Source organism: Oryzias latipes, chromosome 8 (genome assembly GCF_002234675.1).
Source record: "Oryzias latipes chromosome 8, ASM223467v1".
Classification (NCBI taxonomy): Eukaryota; Metazoa; Chordata; class Actinopteri; order Beloniformes; family Adrianichthyidae; genus Oryzias; species Oryzias latipes.
In genome coordinates this window covers 67,574-89,992 of record NC_019866.2, presented here as the reverse complement: position 1 = coordinate 89,992, position 22,419 = coordinate 67,574, and the positions used below count along the sequence as shown (strand labels likewise).

Below are 22,419 nucleotides of genomic sequence, written 5' to 3'. Positions count from 1 at the left end.
TGTCATGAATATTATGAAGCGCCTGTTCGCTCATCGTTTTATTTAATCCGTGTGGTCAGTGCTGGAAGAAGGGTTAGGACAGGCTATAAACACAGGCTGACAACATTAGCCTGATGGACACAAAATCCAGGACCATGAAACCCTGCAATCTGCATCCTGGCTGCACGTAAATATCTGGGAATTACATCAGTCTTTATTTTGTCGGGACACAACTGGAAACACAAATCCATATGATTGTTTGAACAGTTTCTAAGGACTGAGCGACATTTATTTCTGCTTCCCCAAACTCGCTGCGTGAGCTGGCGGCTCTCCTGAGTCCTGGAGCCGCTAACCCAGAGCGGAGGGACGGCTCGCAGTCCGAATACTCCCACACATAACAAAACAAAAGAAACGCACACGTAACAAAGCATCCTCCTCCTCTCAGACACAAAGTTATTAATCCAGCTGTTCTGCTCACTCAGGTGCCAGTGGACCGAGTGAGGGGGTGAAAGAGAGGGAGAGCCAGCGGGGCGGCGCTTTTACCGGGGCGAGCAGCTGGTCGGTCCCGCATGAGCTCCAAAGCTTTCTCTCAGCGAAACACCATCTATGCATGACGTAAACCAGAGCAGTAGTGACACACGATCGGAATGACCGTTTACATGCTCCGCGATCGGATAAATGATCGGTATAACCCACCTATCTCGATCGGAAAGAAATTTTGATCCGAACGAGTCTGACCTGGGCAGAGTATTCCGAATGGCGCGTTTACATGACGCATTTTCTTTCCGATCAGGCGCTCTTTCCGATTACTTTTGCCCATGTAAACGCGGCTACTGAGTTAGGCATCAGATTATTGAACAAAGTTTCAGGAAGGGGCTACAGAGCTTTAGGGGCCTGGCAGTAGCTGCCCTTTATTCATGTAGCACCTTTGAACAACAGCTGACCCAACAAATGCAGGACAGAGGTAGAAGCAACGAAAGCAACAGAGCTAAGTCTGTTCAACAACAACTCTCTGCATCTCAAACGTTACCAGCTGATCAAATCTGTAGATTTTGGGGCCAAAATGACTCCAGCTCAGGTTTAGATTTACTCAAGAGAAGCCTGTCACATTGTCCCACACTCACCTGGGAGTCAGGGGGCTGAGCGCTGCTGGGCCCCCCAGCAAACTTCTTCCACTCTTTGGCTTGTTTTGTTTAACCAGGATGGAGCCAGCTGTTGCCATGGAAACAGTGCTACCCAAAAGTGAGCCGGTTTCCGGAGAGATAAGGGAGGAGTCGATGTAGGAAACCGACAAATCAGACGTCAGCTTCCCGTTAGACGATTCCAGGTTCAAACGATTGAGTTCCTAAAAGAAAGGGGCTGATATAATTAACCAATATCAGAGTAATCGGATTCATTCGGTAATAAACGTCATAATTCTAGTCACATAGCCAAGTACCAACCCACTGGACCTGTCAGGGGGAGGATTAAATCAAACTTTATTTAACGAGAACTTTTCATACATGTGTTTGTGTTTCATACATGCCAAAAGGTTTAGAAAAAGCAAGCGTGTTTAAAAAGGAAAGGGGAAAACCGGTTTGAATGAAAACTAATGACTAATCTGCCAAGAAGTTGTTAGAGATCTATGTTATTATGATCTCATGAGGCACCAAAAAACAAAATCAAGCAAAAAGAGTAGAAAGCTAAAGCAGCTACAGGCTAATTACATTTTATCGTCTTTAGAGAGGAAACTGAATTACAAGAGCTTAATGGTAGAAAATGACCTTAACAGCAGCAGTTCACCAATATTTGCCAGACTCCTTACACTAGCTCAGAGAATTGAAGACATGCATTAAACCTTCGGACCTGAGTGGAGTCTTTTCTATCAAGGTTGTGGTGGAAGTACTTACATTTCTAAAAGGAATGAACAATGAAAAAAACGTGACAGAGAACTACTTGACATCCAGAGCATAAAGGACCAAACAGGAGGGACAATTTATATTCCTGTCTGGCTTTGCATAAGATGACAATAATATAAAAAAAAAAGTTACAGCCATGGGGAACTGGTACCACACTCATCTGGTCCTGATTGGCATGAACTTTTGATGAATCAAAAGGCAATAAAAACCATCTTTTTTCTTTAGAAATGCATTTGTGGTTCACTCTCTGTGTTAATACAAAAGGAATGAGATACTTGCTGACACATTTGTACGTTTATCAGAAGAGTTATTGAAGCAGGAAGTCCGAATCTGTGAAGATCTTTCTACTTATCGAACCTCAGCTGCCAGATAATTTAAAATGATGAATCCGTGGTTCACAAGTGAAGACGCTGGCAAACCAACTCCGGCAAGACAAGAAGACGCAGCAGCAGCTGAGTTTCCGCGGAAAAGGAGGTTGCCTGCATTGGAAGATCGACTCGAGGCTGAGCGCAGCAACCTCCAGCAGTGTTTTTTTCCAACAGTGAAAAGCTGTCCATCCTCCCCCCTTACCGGGACGCAGCGCCGGCGAGTTACGCCACACTTTGGGACTGCAGGACTTAAACTTGGCCTGAGGTGTCTGCTTTCACTGTTCTTTGGAGCCGCACAGCAACGATACAGACTCTGATGAGGAAAGGGAAGCCGGTGTGTTTTGTATAAATGTAGCCTAGCTGTTTCAGATGCAGAAGATTAGGACTTTGATGGATTATAAATGCTGATTGATGACTGAAAAAATAAATCACAACCAACTCAGTTTTGCGCTCGCTGCCTTTTTTAAACACACACTAGCGTGCACGTTTCACCGGTATGTGTTAACGTTAAATACAGAAAAAACGCTGAAAACTGAAACGGTGCCATTTAATCCAGTGCTGTTGTGTTGTAAGGAGAGGACTGGGTTATGGGAAATAACATGGCTTTAATTGTGTGTTTGTGTATGTGTCTGGCAGGTCAGTGTGTGGTGTGGCTCTTTGACTATCACAGTTAGAAATGTCGGCTCTTTGTGTCAAACTTGTTCGCCCCCCCACCTGATAAAGGCATTCATAAAAAAAAAAACAGCTAATGTAACGTGGATTCAAACATTAACCAACGACCCAAAACCAAGGTAAGAAAGTGCAGCAGGTTTTTTTGTGCATTTGTTACCATTTTAATGCTTTTAATCCACGTTACAGCCGCCGTTCGATTTCTATTAAAGACCCAAAATGAAAGTCCCGCCCCGCTGCTTGACATGCAAATTTTAGCCAATCAGATCAACCAGAAAGGTTCCTGCCCCCAAGTGACAAACACACCCCTGAACACTGAGCGTAAATCCAGGTGAGCGCGGAAAAAGGGATCTGACCGAGCAAGATCACTGCTCAGTTAGGATTGCAGCCGTGCAATTGTGAAATACGGAGTCGCTTAGGTAGAATTGCGCCAGCGCGGTTATAAGGTTCACTCAATCAGTTCCTAAATACGCCTGCTCAGTTGTCTTTACGCCCTTTCAATTAATGGCAGAAATGTAATCCCATACTCCTGGCCTTGCCAGAGAACTCAGGGATCCCTCTCCCTGCGTGGAGAGAGCCGCCAGGCCCAGGAAGCCCCTTTTTCCGTCATTAAATTTGTACCATCTTTTTACAAGAACCTTCCATCCCATAACAGACTCTGGTCCGTGTTCACAGCTGCAGGCATGCCCCCCCCCCCCCCCCCCCCCCCCCCAAGCACTTTCACGTTGCAGACACATCCCCCCCGTCTGCGCATTCACGCTGCAGACTTGTCCCCCTCTGCGCGTTCACGCCTGCAGAGACGTCTCTCACACCTACCGTATCAAAGGCACCACGACAACCTTAGTACATAATAGTTATTTTACAAAACCACAGAGAGCTGCAGCACAAGGATGAAAGAGCTGCGGGTTGCAGACCCCTGGTCTAAAATCATCTATGTGCTGTCCTCTACAGGTTCAAACAAGGAAATAAAGTGGAATTGTTCCAGTACAAAAGCACCGCTGGTCTTTAAATGTTTAGCGCTTAGCTAAAATGGCAGCCCCACCTTCCTAGGGATTGCTGAACCAGCATCTTGGGCCAGTGGATTCGAAATAATAAGGTTCTAGACCTTGAGCAGCTGCCTCAGGTGAAGGTGGGGGAGAAAAATTCTTTACGGAAAGTTCTGTGGTGAAGCTGGCATCACTTTGCTCAGTATGGCTCTCCATTACTGAAGATGCAGCATGACTGTACGTTTCCTGTCAATCCTTTACCCCTCAGGTGGGGCATTTTATAATCTGGGCCAAGAGTGGAGTCTGCCTCCAACTGTCTTGTGTTTCCCTTTAACCTAGAGGACAAATGAGTAAGTAAATGAGTGACCTAGACCTCAGTTTACTGGTTTCTGTGATTTAGCTGCACCCTTTTGCCTGAATTTTGGAACTTCTGAAAAAGGTTGGTGGAATTTTCCTAAAAATCTGAAAAGAAAGTTGACTTCGTTGCAGTCTCATTTACCAGTGTGTCTTGTGGCGTCTCCATTAAAGCGGTGTCAAGACGATGAGAAAGGTTCTGGGCGGGGCTTACAGAGGACGGGGGGATGGCCACTGAGGAGATCTGTAGAGCAGACAGTCTGAAGATTTGGTCTGGGTCCGGCTTTTCTCCTAAAAAGCGGGGGGAAAATAGAGATTAAATCAAGACCTAAGGCTACTATCAAACATGGAGGACAGTGATGATCGTGCACGTTACCTAGGTGACAGAGGTTTTGAAAAGGTGACCACAGGAAAGGGTTAAGACTTAAACTTCTCTGGAAACACTCTGCTCCTTTAGCGGCCCGATCTGTCTTACTGTTCAGAGTGAAAAGACAAATGACGACTCTGTAATGCCACAAAAATCAGAGACACACAAGGACGACTTTTACCAATAAATATGGCCCAGCAAAGACAAAGTGAAAGAGGCGGAGTCTCCAAATTCAGTGATAATGTCATCCTGATTCTTCTGTTTGTTCAGCACGCCACCAACCAAAACCTGCTCTCCTTCAGCCAACCTGAGACCAAAAGAATATGTTGAGAAAGGCAGACAGGAAAAAAGACAAAACAAGAGAAAACGCAGACAGAAAGACAGACTGGCGTACAGACAGAAAGACAGACTGGCGTACAGACAGACAGACAAAGACTGGCGTACAGACAGACAGACAAAGACTGGCGTACAGACAGACAGACAAAGACTGGCGTACAGACAGACAGACAAAGACTGGCGTACAGACAGACAGACAAAGACTGGCGTACAGACAGAAAGACAGACTGGCGTACAGACAGAAAGACAGACTGGCGTACAGACAGAAAGACAGACTGGCGTACAGACAGAAAGACAGACTGGCGTACAGACAGATAGACAGACTGACGTACAGACAAAGACAGACTGGCGTACAGACAAAGACAGACTGGCGTACAGACAGAAAGACAGAATGGCGTACAGACAGAAAGACAGACTGGCGTACAGACAGAAAGACAAAGACTGGCGTACAGACAGAAAGACAGACTGGCGTACAGACAGAAAGACAGAATGGCGTACAGACAGAAAGACAGAATGGCGTACAGACAGAAAGACTGACTGGCGTACAGACAGAAAGACTGTCGTACAGACAGAAAGACAGACTGGGGTACAGACAAAGACAGACTGATGTACTGACAAAGACAGACTGGCGTACAGACAGAAAGACAGACTGGCGTACAGACAGAAAGACAGACTGGCGTACAGACAGAAAGACAGACTGGGGTACAGACAGAAAGACAGACTGGGGTACAGACAGAAAGACAGACTGGCGTACAGACAGAAAGACAGAATGGCGTACAGACAGAAAGACAGAATGGCGTACAGACAGAAAGACAGACTGGGGTACAGACAGAAAGACAGACTGGCGTACAGACAGAAAGACAGACTGGCGTACAGACAGAAAGACAGAATGGCGTACAGACAGAAAGACAGAATGGCGTACAGACAGAAAGACTGACTGTCGTACAGACAGAAAGACAGACTGGGGTACAGACAGAAAGACAGAATGGCGTACAGACAGAAAGACAGAATGGCGTACAGACAGAAAGACAGAATGGCGTACAGACAGAAAGACTGACTGGCGTACAGACAGAAAGACAGACTGGGGTACAGACAGAAAGACAGAATGGCGTACAGACAGAAAGACAGAATGGCGTACAGACAGAAAGACTGACTGTCGTACAGACAGAAAGACAGACTGGGGTACAGACAGAAAGACAGAATGGCGTACAGACAGAAAGACAGACTGGGGTACAGACAGAAAGACAGAATGGCGTACAGACAGAAAGACAGAATGGCGTACAGACAGAAAGACTGACTGTCGTACAGACAGAAAGACAGACTGTCGTACAGACAGAAAGACAGACTGGGGTACAGACAGAAAGACAGACTGGCGTACAGACAGAAAGACAGACTGGCGTACAGACAGAAAGACAGAATGGCGTACAGACAGAAAGACAGAATGGCGTACAGACAGAAAGACTGACTGTCGTACAGACAGAAAGACAGACTGGGGTACAGACAGAAAGACAGAATGGCGTACAGACAGAAAGACAGAATGGCGTTAGGGTTGGGCGATGTCCCCTAATTTGGCCGTTGACGATGTTTGCTGTCAACCATCGGGATGGACGATGACATCGTCGGGGGGGGGGGGTATTTTTACATTTTTCGTTCTTATATAACTGCTATTCGTTATTTTGCTTTTTTCATTTTATTTCCCAACTAATGACTAATCCGCGATGATCCAGTATAAACTGACGGAAGTGACTTTAACAGAAAAAGTAACAAGCAAGATAGAAAAGAAGTAGTCCGCTCCCGCACTTAATTAGTGAAGTGGACCGGCGGAGCGCGGACTTAAAGCTTTGTGTTTGATGGGAGGGGGGTACATGAGCGGTATGTGTGGGAGATTTAAGACTGCGATCCGTCCCGCAGCTCTAGGGGTACAAGCAACCGAACTCAGAACCGGGTCTAAACGTGTGTCTGAGCACAGCTCGGATCGTCAGCACACACAGCGGTTTGAGCATCAAAGCAGAAATGTCGCTCAGTCCTTAGAAAACATTCAAACAATCACGTGGATTTGTGTTTCCAGTCGTGTCCCGACTAAATAAAGGCTGATGTTATTCTTACACGTTTACGTGCAGCGCCACCCAAAGCTAATGTTGTTAGCCCGTGTTAGCATACTGCTAATCCTGGCTCCGTTCAGAAAAAGCACTGACCACACGGATTAAAATTCAAATGATGAGCGAACAGGTGTTTGATAATAACCGTAACATTATTAAAAGCACGTTTAGAAGATCATCTCGTATTTTACCGAGCTGACATGTCAATATATATAGCCGCTCGGTGCTGTTATCGTTTTGTATTGAATTGTTACATCCAATAAAGTTTGGAAAAAAAGCCGCTCGGCGGAAGTTGTATCCCCTTCCGGTTTTCAAACTGCGCATGTGCGAATACTGCGCATGTGCGAATGATTTATTCCGACCGAAATTGTGACCTTAGTGAACGTTTTTATATTCTGAAAACATTTTTCTGGGCCCATCTACACGGTTGGATTCTAATCCGACCATTGATCCCATCAAGATATTTTGTACATGTAACCGCGGCTTATGGTGTCGACGCGCAACGTGGCGGGGGCGTGGCATCACGATGGTGGTCTCTCCATCGGGATGTTAGTCACCCATCACGATGGACGATGATATCGTCCATCGGCACAACCCTAAATGGCGTACAGACAGAAAGACTGACTGGCGTACAGACAGAAAGACAGACTGGGGTACAGACAGAAAGACAGACTGGGGTACAGACAGAAAGACAGACTGGCGTACAGACAGAAAGACAGACTGGCGTACAGACAGAAAGACAGAATGGCGTACAGACAGAAAGACAGAATGGCGTACAGACAGAAAGACAGAATGGCGTACAGACAGAAAGACAGAATGGCGTACAGACAGAAAGACAGAATGGCGTACAGACAGAAAGACAGAATGGCGTACAGACAGAAAGACAGACTGGGGTACAGACAGAAAGACAGAATGGCGTACAGACAGAAAGACAGAATGGCGTACAGACAGAAAGACAGAATGGCGTACAGACAGAAAGACAGAATGGCGTACAGACAGAAAGACTGACTGTCGTACAGACAGAAAGACAGACTGTCGTACAGACAGAAAGACAGACTGGCGTACAGACAGAAAGACAGACAAACAAATGGGCAGAGAAAGACAGAAAGACACAGTCACTCAGATACAGAGAAACAAGGCAGACCAACAGTACAGAGACTGAAAGTTAAAGTGAAACTGAAATGTATTTATTGGCCAACATAGGCACCATGTTGTACAGTGGGACTCAGTTCTTACTTGCTCAGCTCCACACAGCACTTTGCCAGCAGGAATCGAACCTGTGGCGTGGAGCAGCTGTGAGCTTTTAGCAGCCGGTACGCCTTGTAGGGCTTTCCTGAGCGGTGGTAGCAGGTAGCCAGCAGGTAGAGAGCCTCTTCTGACCTCACTGCCAGGGGGGAGATAGACAGGTGAGCAAGTAGGAGGAATCTTGGCTTGCCAGCGGGACATGTTACCTTCAGCATAGAGTCTCTCGGCAAGAAAAACTGCATCCAGGTAGGCATAGTGGTTCAGTGCCTGCCACACCGCGGCCTGAAGAAAAAAATAGCAGGTCTAAGAAGCAGAACACACTTGTCTGTAGTTACCCAACCACACACCACCCGATCCAACAGATATTTAGAAATGCACACACCTGTTGGAGGTATAAAAAATCCCTGCAAATCTCTGTGATTCATTAACACACATTAAGTCCATATCGTGGTCTAAACCAGTATTTTTCAACCAGTGTGCTGCGGCACACTAGTGTGCCGTGGGAAATGACCCTCATTAACTGATCTAAAAACATTTACCATCTCCAGGATATAGGCTCTGTGTTCATCCAAACAGGCCCTGATTAAACCCTGAATAGTTAGGAATATAAAAGATCATAAAATACTTTTTTCTGCGTGTTTATTTGATTCTATTTAAGACACATTCATAAGAATGACGGTACCGCGATTTAGCTGCAGATTCAGCTCTGTTTTTGGAAAAGTCCCGCCCCCTTTAACTGTCTCCGCCAATCATTCTTGGAGGCTTAATCATTCGTCATCAGTCTGACCAATGAGAAGTGGTTAAAGTCTTCACTTCCTTGTTCTGATTCTGCTTATAAAGTCTCTCAGTTCCAACAACAATACCAGCTAAAGCTCGTCTTTAGTGGTGTAGCTTTCCACAGAATCTGGTATCAGACCGTGGAACAAGTGAACATAAAATGAAGCTCAGAGAAGAGTCTGTCTGCCATCATTACATCTCCCATGATGCATTGGGTTAAAGTGACAGCATCTCTGCGCTAGGGGTGTGCCAAAATATCGATATGGTGATATATCGCGATATTTAGTCCCGCGATTGATTCTCGAGACGTCTTCATCAAGTATCAACCTTTTATTTACGTTTAAAGACCCTGTAAGACGTTATATTAATCATCCTTTGCTAAGACGATTCTTCGGAGGGTCGATAGGGGGCGCTCTTTGCAAGATTAGCTGTTGCAGGTGGACAAAGAATACACATTCAAACAAAGATGGTGGAGCGGAAAAACAATGAGAAGCTAGAGCAGCAACTTAAAGACGCGCCGGCACCATTGAAGCTGCATCAACGGAATTGTGTGAGAAAGTCGTGGCTGTTGCTGGCCTGAAGCCGACACGGCCCGGCGCGGATACCTTTTTCCAGACGAAGCTACCGCCGTTTTCTGCAAGACAGAGAACTGGCAATACAAATGGAAAACGGTGTCCGTCCTTCCTGCAGCGAGGTGGAGAACGAGGGATTTGGGCTTTTATTGAATGCATTGGAGTAACGCTTTGACATTCCCTCTAGGAAATACTGAAAAAAGGATCCCTGCGCTGTACGCCCAGACCAGAGCTATGGTTGACATGGAAACGGAAGAAAGAGAGGCATCCCTGCCCTTAGACCGCCCTTCTCCTCAAAGCAGCGGTAGATGAGCAGCGTCTTGACACTAAAAAGCCTGTGGTTCTCCAGAACATCACATGCAGCTTTTCCCCAATCGTGTTGTTCACAAAGATGTTTCCTTTTGGATGCACTTTAAGTTCTTCACGTATTTTATCCCTGGTCATTTATTTAGAAAACAGTTTATGTCTTAAATAACTTAAAGGAAAGTTTCTAGCTACTTGATTTTTTTTTTTTCTGGGAGAATTATATTTTTGTTTACACCACATTTGCACTAAATGGTGTCATTTATTTTTAACAAAAACACTATAGTTTGTTCACAGAATTAGTATCTGATTCACAGCTATTTTTTAAATAATATGATGGCTATGGGTTTGTTTTTCAAAAGTTAATACCAATGTGCCTGGCATCTACTGGACTTATTCATTTTCTATCGTGTTTACAGCAATTTTGTACTAAATAATGGCTGCTGTTCATGTTCACTATTGTTTAAACCAAATTGTACAAATATTTCCAAAAGAAAATTATCATTGGTTGTCAAAGACAGAGTGTTACTGATTTCAGCAATGCTACACAAAAGTCTGTTATTCATTACACCAAATAGGACACACGACACGTTGTTTATTATCATGGTTTTTAAAAAATAAATGGGGAAATATTTTCCAAAATAACCCTTTCAAATTCTTTTTCTTAAAGTTTATATATCGAGCGTAATTAGAGACGAGATTTTCGCCATATCGTGATAGTATCGTTATCGTGAGCAATGTATCGCAAATCGTATCGTATCTTGAGGTACCCTGTGATTCCCAGCCCTACTTTGCGCTACAATGAGTCTTCCCTGTTAAACGTCTTGAAATCACAACGAACACACATTCAACAGTTTTTAAATCTTCTTGATGAAATCAAAGGTCAACAGTTTAGTTCTCCTTCAAGGTTTGTGTTTCTTAACAGCCAAACATCCCAGAGTTTGGTCCAAGTCATCTTTCTAATTGAAACACTTTTCTAATAACGTCTGGATTATTTTAGATGTTAAATTTAAGAAGAAGCAATAACAACATTTAAGGAACAGGATTAAGGTGAAGTGGCCAACAGACACAATTAAACTAAATTGAAGTGTTTCAGAATCAGTGAATGATAATAGTAGATTTGAGACCAGTTCTACTGCAACTAGTAACAAAAAGTAAAAATGCTTTTATGGTTTCTCCTTTAAGTAGCGGTGCATAAAAAAATAAAGAGAACGGGTTAAACTTTAAACTGAGAATCAACGCGACTGGGTTCTAAATCTGAGTGCAGCTAAGAAAAAAACAGTCGGCACAGGTTGCTGTCGTTCTGCTTTGGCACAGGTTGCTGTCATTCTGCTTTGGCACAGGTTACTGTCGTTCTGCTTTGGCACAGGATACGGTCGTTCTGCTTTGGCACAGGTTACTGTCGTTCTGCTTTGGCACAGGTTACTGTCGTTCTGCTTTGGCACAGGTTGCTGTCATTCTGCTTTGGCACAGGTTACTGTCGTTCTGCTTTGGCACAGGATACGGTCGTTCTGCTTTGGCACAGGTTGCTGTCGTTCTGCTTTGGCACAGGATACGGTCGTTCTGCTTTGGCACAGGATGCTGTCGTTCTGCTTTGGCACAGGTTACTGTCGTTCTGCTTTGGCACAGGTTACTGTCGTTCTGCTTTGGCACAGGTTACTGTCGTTCTGCTTTGGCACAGGTTGCTGTCGTTCTGCTTTGGCACAGGATACGGTCGTTCTGCTTTGGCACAGGATGCTGTCATTCTGCTTTGGCACAGGTTACTGTCGTTCTGCTTTGGCACAGGATACGGTCGTTCTGCTTTGGCACAGGATACGGTCGTTCTGCTTTGGCACAGGATGCTGTCGTTCTGCTTTGGCACAGGTTACTGTCGTTCTGCTTTGGCACAGGTTACTGTCGTTCTGCTTTGGCACAGGTTACTGTCGTTCTGCTTTGGCACAGGTTGCTGTCGTTCTGCTTTGGCACAGGATACGGTCGTTCTGCTTTGGCACAGGATGCTGTCATTCTGCTTTGGCACAGGTTACTGTCGTTCTGCTTTGGCACAGGATACGGTCGTTCTGCTTTGGCACAGGTTGCTGTCGTTCTGCTTTGGCACAGGATACGGTCGTTCTGCTTTGGCACAGGATACGGTCGTTCTGCTTTGGCACAGGATGCTGTCGTTCTGCTTTGGCACAGGTTACTGTCGTTCTGCTTTGGCACAGGTTACGGTCGTTCTGCTTTGGCACAGGTTACGGTCGTTCTGCTTTGCCACAGGTTACGGTCGTTCTGCTTTGGCACAGGTTACGGTCGTTCTGCTTTGGCACAGGTTACGGTCGTTCTGCTTTGGCACAGGTTACTGTGGTTCTGCTTTGGCACAAGTTGCTGATGTTCTGCTTTGGCACAGGTTGCGTCATCATTTTTAAATATTAGATATTTATTGAATATTAGATCAGAACTTTGATCTACGTTTAAAGGCAAATACTTTTTTAAAGCTCTAACATTACCATACCCTCCTGCCTGATCAGGGACCGGCACACCTGAGCTGTGACGTCAGTCGGCGCTGGTTACATGCAGTATTTCCGTTTACCAACAGCTAGCTAAAAAGCTAGTTTAGAGCTAGCTGGTTAGCCGACGCTAACCATGCCCCGCTAAGCGTGATATGTTGCGGGTGCCGTGAGGCAGAACTGTTGCGGGAACCCCACAGCGAACCTGGAGAACGGTTCGGTTCAGTCTGAAGCTACAGAACCTTATTCCTGCCGTCGAAAGCGGGTTGTTAAGGCGCTAGCCGGTTAGCTAGCAGATCTAACGTTCCAGACAAGTGTTCCAAAATCCTGAGGACCACCTCTAGTCTATCCAAACCTGAACTAAACTTGACCCAGTGACGGTCTCACAGCGGGGACAAATCTTTGTCTTCTCCGCTCGATTCTTTGCTGCGGAAGCTACCAGGAGAGAAAACGTTCCAGCCCGTTTACGTGTCAACGACAGCCGGGGGACCGGCGTCCTGACCAAGTTACGCGCCATGGAGCGGATAAACCGGCCCTCTACGAAGCTTGGCCCGCAGACCGAAAAGAAGCACACCGCTCAGCCCCGAGCAGATGCCGGGAAGGCGCGGAGAAAAGGCTCCGGGCGAACTTCGAGGCCTACGACGGCGGAAGAATGCTGTTTTAGCTCGGGCTGAGCCTGAGCGAGCCAGATGCTGAGGCCGGTGACGGCTAATGTTCGTATTCCGGTTCGTGACAACGACCTAACGGCGTTTTCTTACCTGGACAGGTTCCTGCAGCACTGTCATCCCGCTTTAGGACTCTGTATCTCTGCTCCAGGGACCTCTCTCCTGCTTTCTTCACGGCTTTCTTCAGCTCTATCTCTGCGAGGAGCCGATGCGGCCGAACATTTGAACGTCCGACCGTTACCTTCCGAGTTTTGCCGGAAAACGCCGAGCCATAGGCCTAGAACACACTGCCCTCTAGCGGCAACAGCAATAGCAGGTAGAATAGCTGTTTGACGCCTACTGCTGGCAAGTCTTGGTATCACTTTTTTAAGTCAGTAGCGGAAAATGTCATCAGCTGTTATGGAGCAAAATCTGCACCGTGTTTGTTTGTTTGAAGGAAAGATTTTTCATTCGACAAAACAAAAGTTAAAACACGTTAATGTTAAATACTAAAATATGTCACGAAATAACATTCAATTTTTTTATCTTTTACAAAAATATTCTTTTACACTTTTTTAATAATCACCTTAAAGTTTGCATAACTTTTTTAAATGTATAAATTTGGTGTTGTTTTTTTTTAATTCTTTAATTCAAAACTAAAATTTACTGTTTCAAATATTCCTTTTTTGAGTTTTGGATTAGCTGCATTATTTTTTCTGTGAAACTTAACTTTTCACTTTCAGATCAAATTGTTTAGTGTAGGTCCAAGCGGAAAATGTTAATGAAAGAGAAATATTGCTTTCATATCTTGTAAAGCATGCTTTCAGCAAGCAGCTGTTTGTAAATGAACCTCAATCTCCTGTACACTGAAAAGTTCTATAGGCAGAAGATGGACACCCTGGTGGAACATTTTTTGTAATTTTTTTCTTAATTCTTTTTTTCTATTAGCAAATATACATTTTTTTACAAAACCTTTTTCGTTCATAAAGAACTGAAGCCCATGGGTTTTGTTGGTTGAAAGGGTAAAAATGACATTGACGGGTCTCAGAGAGATAAGTGAAGACTTGTGACAGATAGTAAAAAGTTTTCTGTCCCGCTCCTAAACAGCTTCTTTGCTGCAAATCAGAGCATTTATGAAGCACATGAATGTTAAAATAAAAGCCAAACTTAAATGCTGCAGCTTCATTGCAGCTGAAAGCTGGTGAAGCTGCTCCTACGATGAGGTCCCCTTTGCCCACCCTGTCATGTAGAATAAGACAGGTGGGAGTATGGAGAACACGAGAAACTCAGATTTTTATTCCATGGTTTCTTTAAGCTTCCTGTTGTTTTCAGAAAAAGAGACACTGAGAATGCAACACAAACTTTATTATGACACCTCCTATTCCTGCTAATGCTAACATAATTATTTAAAAGCGGAGTCTATTGTCATGGTGGGGGGCAGCATGACTACAGGATACAGTTTGTCTCTGGAGACAGTCGACATTTAGCCACAGTCAGGTAGGTCTCCACCTGCAAAAACAGACATTTCTTTGTCATCATTGTCATTATCATATCACACTTGCTATCCTCCTTCTCACCTTATGCATATCCTTCTTGAAACAAGCTAGCAGTTCGTAGGTCCGCCGCAGTGAGCCATCGGCTCCAAGTCCATGATAATAGTCTATGTACTCCCCCAGTGGAAGAGACAGGGTGTCTTCATATATCTCAGCCACATTCTGATTGGCCTACAGTTCAAGTAGTAGCACAATTGACGTCAAAGCCAAAAGTCATGTGTGGCAGGTTTGTGCATGTACTCACCCTGATCAGAAGAAGAATTCCTGTCTTGAGTTCAGCCAGTTTGGGTGAGATTTGGTTCCTTGGAGCAGAACTCCCAGACAAAGAGCGACTGGGTAACTCCCAGGATTCCACCAGAACATAGCAAATTGACAGCAGCTTCTGAACCTGGAACCAAACACTGGTATCAATGAGGAGTAGCTGTGTTCTTCTCATCAGTTTTAACTGTTACTTCTTTACTGGGATGTTCTGTCCGAAATGGGTACTTTGCCATGCTTCTGCATCGCCTCTTTTTATTTATTCAGTTAAACAAGAACAGTCAACATTAATAAACTTTTTAACAAATGAACCAACAGAGCTCAATGTCAGCTGCAGTCCCTGGGGAAGAATGCCAGCAATGACAAAAAGCAAGAGTTAGGGGTTCATAAACAAATGTTACCTTTTGTCAAACAACAAAACAAAACATGTAACCTCTAAGAAACACTAATCTAAAGAATTTGACAAAGCCAAGTGAGTTGGCAACACACACATGACAGGAAATGATAGAAATACACAGCTGATCAGAGATGATGGACAAAGTCCTGATTTTCACTTAACAACCTTTAGGATTTGACAGGAAATAAACGCCAAAGCTTTGCAGATAGTATTGCATGATAGTCAAGGTTCAAGGATAGCAAAGGTTGGTACACGGTAGTGAATTGGTACCATCACTTGGTAAAGGTTATGGATGTCCCTCACGGCCCGATCAAGTGATTTTAGACTCAATTGAAATTGGATGCTGTCTCCCTATCAGGATTGGAAGTTTATTTCTTTTGTTATTTTGATCAATGTTGTGTATTTCAAGCTTGTTATTTCAAATAAATGTCAGAGTAAAAGTCTGCATCTCATGAACAGATTACGACTTTTTACTGCCATCGTAGCGGAATAAGGCAGCAGTTTAAGCAGGAGGCCAATGGCTAACAAAAACAGCTGCTTAATGTTAGCAAGATATTCACAGACTCTGATTTCGGGCCTCAAAAACTCTTGATAAACAATTAAAACTGACAACAAGTGTCTCTTGCTTTTTGTCTTAACGCGAACAACGACCTACAAAGTCGTTTCAACAGAAAAAAGATCAGATTTTTGTGTCCTTGTAATGGGATTGGGATGAGATCTCCTGCTGCTGACAGAGACGGAAGTGAGACACTGAGGAGTGTAATCTCTAAAAAAAAATGAAACTAAAATAACAATTACATTGATATGATTTAGTCATGAAAACTCATAATCACATTCAAGTTACAACAATGATTTTGGAAGAAAGTCTTTGCTTTTATACTTCAGAACAAAACTGTTCTGAACATCCTAAAACTACAGTCACCAAACTTTCCCACATGATTCTTTATCACCTTACTATCGTAGTGCAACAATTTCTGTACACAAGTTTCAGAACTGACCGGACTGTTTTGTGTGCCGTGCTTGTCTAATGGGCTGATGTTGATATCAGAGTTGCAGTGATCCTGCAAGAAGATTTTGCTGAGTTGACGTTGTTCCTCAGTCTGCAGAGAACTCTCCTAAAATACACAAGTACACAGAAATATCAGGAAAAGCTGAAGGACTCCTCAGTCCCCATGCAGCTTCTGCAGACTTACAAAGTCAGAGAAAAGTCTCTGGGCGAGCAGGTGGAGGTGCTGAACCCTGCTTACTGCAATGGAAAACAGACGTTGGCTGTCTGTGATTGGCTGAGAGCAGACACTCAGACAGACAGCTGACAGCAGAAGGGTGGCTGAAAGACATGCAGGTAAGAGTTCATACATGTCCGCTAGCATCAGTTCTTCTTTCAAAGGGGAACTGGGATGTCTTACCCCTTTTAATGGCTGGTCCGGGATCCATTCTGGTTCTGGCTCTGATGGATCTGCTCTGAAATGGGCCGCTGTCTCCTCTGACATGTTCAGTGCAGTGTTTAGGTTTTAAAGCTAAAAGTCGTTGATTAAATTCATCAACAGAAACATGAAACGAGTAAACAGGCGTGTATCTGATGAACATTTACGCATCAAATCATTTTTATGCAGCACTGTAGCTCAGGGGAACTATGACACATCAGGAATCACCAAAGATTGAAAACACCACCGAAGTTTGGAACAACCAGATTGAAACGTCAAATCCAAACAGATGAAAATCCTTCTCTGTTCTCAGAAGACCATGACCATCTGAATTCTGCAGGGTTCTCTGTGTTCTAACTTATCAGATGTGATTGGAGAACACATGGCTCAGTTGAATGTTAAATGTGAAATTGACAGATTTATTTTTGATTAGAAAAAAGAGAAATGTGACGTTTTCTCTAAACATCCTAAAAATTAAGTTTTCTCCCTAAAAGGAGACACAAATAAATGTAGAGGTTTTGTCTTCATGACCTTTTGGATCATTTCTGAGGGAAAAAATTGATCAACTTTCTTCCAAATGGAGCAAAAATCTAAGACCAAACAGAAGCTGTGGTTTGATGAAGCATCTTTAATAACATTTTCCTCCTAGGCGTCAGCAGAAGGGAGAACGTTTTTGAGGACTGAAATTTCAGATACCTACTTTCAGCTGCCCCATAGCTCATCATTCTGAATTATACAATGGTCTGGGTCAATACTTCATTCTGATCAGCTGCAGGCAGTGGAGCAAAACGTGATATACCACACCTAAAAAAAAGAAGTTCCGGTTGCATAGCCCAAATGTTCTGCATACCTGCGCTGGTACTCTAAAACAAACTTTTGCTTCATCATCTGGACAAAAACAAGCGGTTTTATGTCTGAACTGATGTTTTATTTAACCATCATGACGTTCAGCATACACATCGTTTTACTTTGCCAACTCAGTCGAGGTCAGTGTCGGCTCAGTCATTACCAGGAAAAACACGCTGCAACACATGGCAAATAATCAGCAAAGAGACTCATACCCAAAAATAACAAGAACAAAGTACTAAAAACTGATTGAATATTTATTTATTTTGTAAGTGACCATGGTATAAGCGGGATAATGGCCTTCCAGACTTTGCAAAAGCAACTGTGCGACGCGAAGCCTTGTCCGTCGTCCATTCATTTCTCATAATGGGCACTTTGTCGGCCATTGTCCCGTACATAAAGGACAGCAGTAGGTTTATATCCCATAAGACTCTCAGTCCGTAGGTCTGGTCTTGGGATGAAGTGGCAAGGGGAAACCAGCCTTGGCTGAGGCCCTGCTGTGGAGGTGCCCACACTGGAGTGTGCAGCTGACCCTGGTGCAGTGTGGTGTGGCTTAGACCAGGCCTTAGACCAGTCTCACACACACACACACACACACACACGCACACACACTGAAGGAGGAGGGTTTGGGGAAGAGAAGGAGGGAGATAAAATTGTGTGCCCTGTCTAGGCTACCCCACCTTGGTGGGACATAGCCTTGGTATATAGATAGAAGACTCTCAGTGTTTAAAGACACTTCTGTCCCTTGTCCAGTTCATGGTCTTCAGGACAGCAGTGATGCAGTGGAGTTCTTGTCCAAACACTGATAGCCGTGTTCTGAATGGTTTGAAGCTTTCTTGAGACTCGTGGGTGTCCTGGCTGCAGGAGATGAAAGCGTTGGATCAGCTTCTACAAATCTGATGTAAACATGAAGCTTCTGAGTCTGTTTGACTGAGATGCTAACAAGCTGATTCTACTATGGCAGAGATGTCTTACCTTTAGAACTATGCTTCTCTGTAACTTTTCTTTGTTTTTATGAAACAAAGACTTTTGTTTGCTAAACTGAAGGAAATGTGAGTTAAGTTTTTAGTTGATGAATTTATGAAGACAGTGATGTGAAAACGTGGGAGCGATCGGGTGTTAAATGTTTTGTTCTCACAGACAGGAATTTATTCACAGATGTTCAGCTGCTCATCATCACAGAGGACAAGTTTGAATTTAGTCAACACAACATGAAACTGAGATGGTTAGACACAAAAATGAATAAGGCTCTGACGTAGGTGGGGTTGGGGGTTGACCTATGGGAGTACCAGGTTGAGGCTCTGGTCCTAAAGCCTTGGTTCTTTGTGAGGGGGTCAGAGTAACCTCCTTCACTTGGAGGTTTGGATCATATCAGGAGAAACGATGTAGATGATCTGCAAATTATTTAATAAATTACAACAAGATCTCCAACATGGAGCAGAGAGAGAGGCAGCTCTAAAGGACTCACATGTAGAAAAATGAACAGTAAAGGTAGAGCTATAAGTCAAACAAAAAGTCACTATTAGGCAAACAAATATCAAATCATAAAAGTTATGAAACAAGCGCAGAAAAATCCAAACACCAAAGATGAAAAACAAAGAGGTTCTGACCGATTCATTTTTTCAGTTTCCTTGGTTATGTTGTGGAAAGTTTAAGCAAGGAAGAGTGAAGGATGAGGAAAAGTGTGGGAAAGCAAAAATAGGCCTGAAAAAGAAGGGAAGAGCTAGAAACAATAATGAAGAGAGGAATTAATAGCAATAAAGGGCAAGAGAGAAGACAGAGGAAGAGCAACATAGAGAAATGAACGCCGAAATAAAGAATCAAAGGGCGAGGAAAGTAAAAGAGGAGAGGAAGCTGAGAAGAGAAAAGTGTTTAAGGTGTGTTGTGCAAAGGTGACATGAAAAAACCATTTCGTCTCAGTTTTGGAACTTGCCTCCTAAATCTAAGAGCAGCACAAAAAGCAGGTTCCTGCAGAACATCTATCTGAAAGTTGAATAACTAAACTTTTCTGATAATGAGCAGCAAGAAGACAGTTCTATGCATGAAAAAGTTTGGCTTATGGATCCACTGATGCATCAGTTTTACGGTTTTCAGGTTCACATCTTATAGAGGTTCTTGTCCCTGTGAATTAACAAAAAGGTTGCTCCAAATCAGGGTGGGCTTAACCAGCCTTAAACAGCCGATTCCTTCAGACTCTCTTGAAGGAGGTTGTACGGGGGAGCTGCATGGAGGAGAAACTCACTTTGAAGTTTCACCTGCATGCGTCCATCTTGATCTAAATTGCCAGAAACCATCTCAGGGCCTCCAAGATACTGACTAGTTTCTTTGGAAAGAAGTCCATCTTCCTCCTGAGGTGACAGCTCATTTTGAGTTTTGTCTTTGATCTTCCAGGATGCTAGTTTGACGGATCGCTTTTGGAGATGTCTCCTATAAGCTCTTTGGATTGTTACTGCTGCCACCTCCTCTTGTTTTCTTCGCAAAGTGCTGCTGATTGGTTCGTAGGACACCTGCAAGTAATACAAATTTACATCAGTTTATATGTTCATTAGTTTATCCATTATATAAATGTAATTATTTATTCACTCATTGTTTGTCTCTTCTGTATTCATACATTTATACCTTTAATAATACATCAAAAAAATCATACATGACCTCATTAAAAAAGAAAATATTTAAAAATAAAACAAGAAAAACAAGGATCGTATTTCTGCTTTAAGCCAAACAAAACCCCAGAACTGTTTTCTTCTTGACCTCATTTGACCAGCATTAACTAACCATAACTTTTGTAATGAGTTTCCAGACTTTAACAGTAATTTAAGCTGTAACGAAAAAGGATCATCTCAACAACTAAGGACATTTGAGAAGTAATCAATAAGGTAAATAAGTAATTAATTTTAAAGGAAATTAGAAATGAGTATTTCCCTATTTTTATTTCTGTCATGGTGCCTCTGGCAGCTCTCCTCACCCTCCCCTCTCTGCTTGGTTCCTGATTCAACTCAGCTGTATCCACTCAACTCATCATGCCTCCAGACCTTTATTAGGAAATCCAGAACCAGTATTCATCGCCAGTTTGTTGCCCCAGATGGATTACCAAACCACGAGCGGACGCCTGAGTCTCCAGACTTCCCGAGCATTATTTCCTCACGGAATCTACCTACCACGCCATGAAGCTTCGCCGAACCTCCAGTCACATCACGAGCCACAGCAGAACCTCCAGCCTCGCCGCAAGCCATCCTCCAACATCAAGTTCTACCACAACTCCTAAACCACACTGGAGATAATAAACTCCATTACTTGCCTCTTAACTTACCTGTGTCTGCCTTCCAGGTTCCAGCGGCTGGGTCTGTCTAGTCTAGCAAGTCGTGACAATTTCAGCTTGATGGTGATTTTACTTCTTGAAAAAGGTATTTAAAATCAGGTTAGAGCAGATTCGCAGTTTACAGTCTGAGCAAACTTTATTTTGAAAACATAAATGCTGTTTGAGAAAAATGTGCAATGATTCTATGTAGTCAATCAAGTTGGTATGAGTAAATTTGCGTAGCGGTGGATCCCTCTGCTCTCTTTGAGTAAGTCTATTTACTCTTTCTCCTGTTTAGCACTTAACAAACAGAAACAGAAAACCTATTATTCTGCTTTTAATTTTTAAAATGAAATTCTGATACAGTCGTTGGGAAGCTCTACCACCTGAAAGTCTCCTGGAAACTGTCAATGAACCATTGAGGGCTTTTCCCACAGCAATCACTGAAACCAACAAACTGGTTTTCAGTGAGCCTAAAGAGCAACCATGGCAGAAAAACAATACCCACCAAAGCAACGGTTGGAGGCTAAAATCAAGGCAGCTTGGAGGGATGTGAGTCAGCCTACAGAGGCCCAAAGAGGTGCAAGACAAAAGCAAGTACCTAAGAGATACAGCCAATTACCTACTGGTGACTGCCAAACAAAGGCTCCTGGCCTTGAGCAGGTACCCTAAACAGGTACGCAAGAGACACGGAAGCCAGATGAATAAACGGGCTGTTCGCAACTCAACCTACGAAAGTGTATGCTCAGTGGCAGGGTCAAAACAGCAGAGCAGTATATCCATGTCCCTCTGCTATGGTACTTACTAATACTGCTTACTCAAAGCAATTCAGACTGCACTGCCTTTCAACCTATACAACCACCGGCAACTTGGTTTAAATCATTGGATACATCCATGTCCAAGTTTTTATGGAAAAATAAACCACCAACATTCATCTTAAAAACATTTTCAAAAAGGGTAAATCTCTTGGTGGGTTAGAATTTCCTAACTTTTACAATTACTTCCAAATATTACAATATATTATAAATGGCATAATAATATTCCAGCAGATCACTCATGGATAGATGTAGAACAGTCACTATGTGAAGAGATTGAACTATCAGATCTTCCTTTTATTAGCAGCTCCATCAAGCGGTACACTTGGTTTAAAAGTATCAGAACCGTGTTAATAGCCTGGTGGGATTTTAATCAGAGAAATTTAACGTACTGTTAACATGTTTGAATTAAATTTAATAACAATTAGTTGTTAGTAGGCTGCTAGAGGTTTGAAGCTGGGGAAACTATGGTGCACTGGGGTTCTGTACTCTATTCTCATCTACTTCTTTTCTCCTCTATTTTTGATAATTATTCATCAATTAGTTCTCCATGCCTCTGTTTGGTGCAGAGGCATGGAGAACTTAATGATGAATATACTGTACTGTCCCTCTTTTCCCACTCCCCTCCGGGTGAGTAGGAGTGCCTCCAGATTCCAGTTGGCTCATCTGTGCTCCTGTACCTGACCGTGTACCTCGTCTCTGGCTCACCTCTACCACTGCTCCTACACCTGGCTGTGGATCCTGCCTT

General features: G+C 43.6%; 3 protein-coding genes across 7 annotated transcripts in view; all 3 read right to left on the bottom strand.

Moving 5' to 3' along the window:
* cdc27 (cell division cycle 27) overlaps positions 1–14,007 on the bottom strand; it is a 35,091-nt gene extending 21,084 nt beyond the window's left edge. The window contains exons 1-7 of one of the 2 annotated variants that reach the window (XM_023957158.1): positions 13,195–14,007; positions 8,508–8,583; positions 8,293–8,440; positions 4,803–4,928; positions 4,631–4,728; positions 4,400–4,545; positions 1,104–1,324 (exon numbers count right to left, since the gene is read on the bottom strand). In XM_023957158.1, the coding sequence (XP_023812926.1) occupies positions 1,104–1,324; positions 4,400–4,545; positions 4,631–4,728; positions 4,803–4,928; positions 8,293–8,440; positions 8,508–8,583; positions 13,195–13,221 (842 nt within the window). In that variant the 5' untranslated portion in view covers positions 13,222–14,007. Of the gene's footprint in view, positions 1–1,103; positions 1,325–4,399; positions 4,546–4,630; positions 4,729–4,802; positions 4,929–8,292; positions 8,584–13,194 lie in introns of both variants that reach the window. The other variant, XM_023957157.1, reaches the window with a different exon arrangement.
* Positions 14,008–14,424: 417 nt separating this feature from the next.
* LOC101171460 (somatotropin) lies at positions 14,425–16,816 on the bottom strand. The gene is made up of 6 exons (XM_004084500.3): positions 16,695–16,816; positions 16,482–16,615; positions 16,287–16,403; positions 14,878–15,021; positions 14,658–14,804; positions 14,425–14,589 (listed from the first exon to the last, which is right to left on the bottom strand). Exons 1-6 carry the CDS (start codon positions 16,720–16,722, stop codon positions 14,527–14,529), a joined length of 633 nt encoding a protein of 210 aa, XP_004084548.1. The 5' UTR covers positions 16,723–16,816; the 3' UTR covers positions 14,425–14,526.
* Positions 16,817–17,797: 981 nt separating this feature from the next.
* Positions 17,798–22,419, bottom strand: part of LOC101171717 (sodium channel protein type 4 subunit alpha B) — a 47,273-nt gene continuing 42,651 nt past the window's right edge. For all 4 annotated transcript variants that reach the window (XM_011492745.2, XM_020699905.1, XM_011492744.3 and 1 more), the window contains one exon: positions 17,798–20,065. In XM_011492745.2, coding sequence (XP_011491047.1) covers positions 19,730–20,065 — 336 coding nt within the window. In that variant the 3' untranslated portion in view covers positions 17,798–19,729. The remainder of the gene's footprint in view (positions 20,066–22,419) is intronic.